Source organism: Sinocyclocheilus anshuiensis, unplaced genomic scaffold (genome assembly GCF_001515605.1).
Source record: "Sinocyclocheilus anshuiensis isolate Anshui unplaced genomic scaffold, SAMN03320099.WGS_v1.1 scaffold637, whole genome shotgun sequence".
NCBI classification, from domain to species: domain Eukaryota; kingdom Metazoa; phylum Chordata; class Actinopteri; order Cypriniformes; family Cyprinidae; genus Sinocyclocheilus; species Sinocyclocheilus anshuiensis.
Window position 1 is genome coordinate 325,973 of NW_015539816.1, and position 1,764 is coordinate 327,736.

The window sequence follows — 1,764 nt, forward strand, 5'->3', positions numbered from 1 at the left end:
CAGGCGTCTAACTTGCAAACGCCAGACCACTGATTCGTCAAACCTGCTTTCCTGCAGTCCGTGTTCTTCTGACTTTTGACTACTTTGTAGTATGTAATGAATATGCTTCGGGGAAATGTATCGGAGTAAAAGTATACATTTTAATTACGAATGTGTAGTGGAGTAAAACTAAAAGTTGGCTGAAATATAAAAACTCAAGTAAAGTACAGATACTCCCAAAAAATACTTAAGAACTGTAACAAAGTATTATTACTTTGTTACATTACACCACTGCTAATATGTGCCACTAACAAAGAAACCCTTCACTGAAGTGGTTTCTCAGACTTACGTAACAGGTTCGTGGATCTCTTTGACCCCAATGAATTTAAGCTGGCCGGTGATTTCTGGTAAACTTTCACACCTGGTTAGGTTGACCCTGGGGTAGTACAGCAGATATGACAAACACATCTCATCCCGTGTACTAAGACCTCCCTGTACAAAAAAAATTCCACATTACTAGGGTCAAGACCTTGAAATACTACACTGACATAATGCATCTGAATCACTGTTACAGCCAGAGGCCTGTGACAAATTATGCCCAGTACTGAGCAAAGCTGAACTGACATGCACAGAGCAGCAAATATATCTTGATCTCTCTAATATGAATCCAAAACACCAGTGATTTGGCCTTGATATTTATGGATTGTGGACAGTCTACAGAGAAAAAGCAGCTCCGCTCAGCCTATCAGGAGTGCAGCTCACTGGCTACATGTGTATGGAAAAACGTCAGCAGCTGGATCCATCTCCAGAGACCTGCAGCTGTTTGCAGACACATTGTTTAGCCAAAAGAGCTTACAGTCTTTCACAGACCGGCTAGAAAAAAAAGAGATTCAAAGACGTTTTTCTAATAGAGCTGTTCAGTTTGTAGTCCTAAAATGTGGAAAAGGATTTGCATCATCGTGCAGTGGGTTCCTTCTGAATAGTTTTTAGAATGCGTAATTAATATAAAATTTTAGTTTTTTGTTTGTAAATGTTTTTGTTTCTAGCAAGATAACACACACTACACTTGGACTATAATGGTTGAATTAAACTGCCATCCTTATGGTAATTCTCATTAGCAACTTACATTTTTAAAAGACGTAACAGGTTAACAATTTATATTTGAGCTAATTTGCAATTCGAAAATTGTGTCTTGAAATGTTGTTCCAAAGCTGTATGTCTTTCTTCTGTGATATTAAGATATTATTTATATTCAACAGAAGAAAGAAAGTCAGTCACACAGGTTTGGAATGACATTAACGGACACCTAATATGCAAAATTCACTTTTACATGTTGTTTGAACATAAATGTGTGTTGGCAGTGCGTGTACACAACCACCCTACATTGCTATGGTGTTCTGGGTAATTACTCTGCCATTACCATTCCCATACTAGGTGGATGACAGGTTGTTGCTAACTAGCTTAAGTCAAAAGAGTCTTTCTTTAAGACATTTTGATCCCCTAGAAATGGCTCCAGTTCCTTGTTCAATGCAAGTCTATGGAAATTTTTGCCATGCTAGCAGCATTCAAGTAAGAAATGTCTTCTTATTAAAGCTATGGAAGTTATTCGGTCAAGAGCAGTGACTGATTTTCTGTTTTTATTTTACTGTTTGGGTCATATTTACAGCGTAGAGAGCGTATATTACATGGCTGTGACTTAATACACAGATCTTATAAACATGCGATTTCTTTCCCAGCTGTTTACCTTCACAGACATAACCGATTGTGTTTTTGTAACTCATCTGT

The 1,764-nt window shown here is 37.6% G+C and overlaps 1 protein-coding gene across 1 annotated transcript in view; it reads right to left on the minus strand.

Annotated features, from left to right (window-relative positions):
- Positions 1-1,764, minus strand: part of moxd1 (monooxygenase, DBH-like 1) — a 22,420-nt gene that overhangs the window by 7,583 nt on the left and 13,073 nt on the right. Inside the window, exon 10 of the mRNA XM_016480004.1 lies at positions 329-471. Within this exon, the coding sequence (XP_016335490.1) occupies positions 329-471 (143 nt within the window). The remainder of the gene's footprint in view (positions 1-328; positions 472-1,764) is intronic.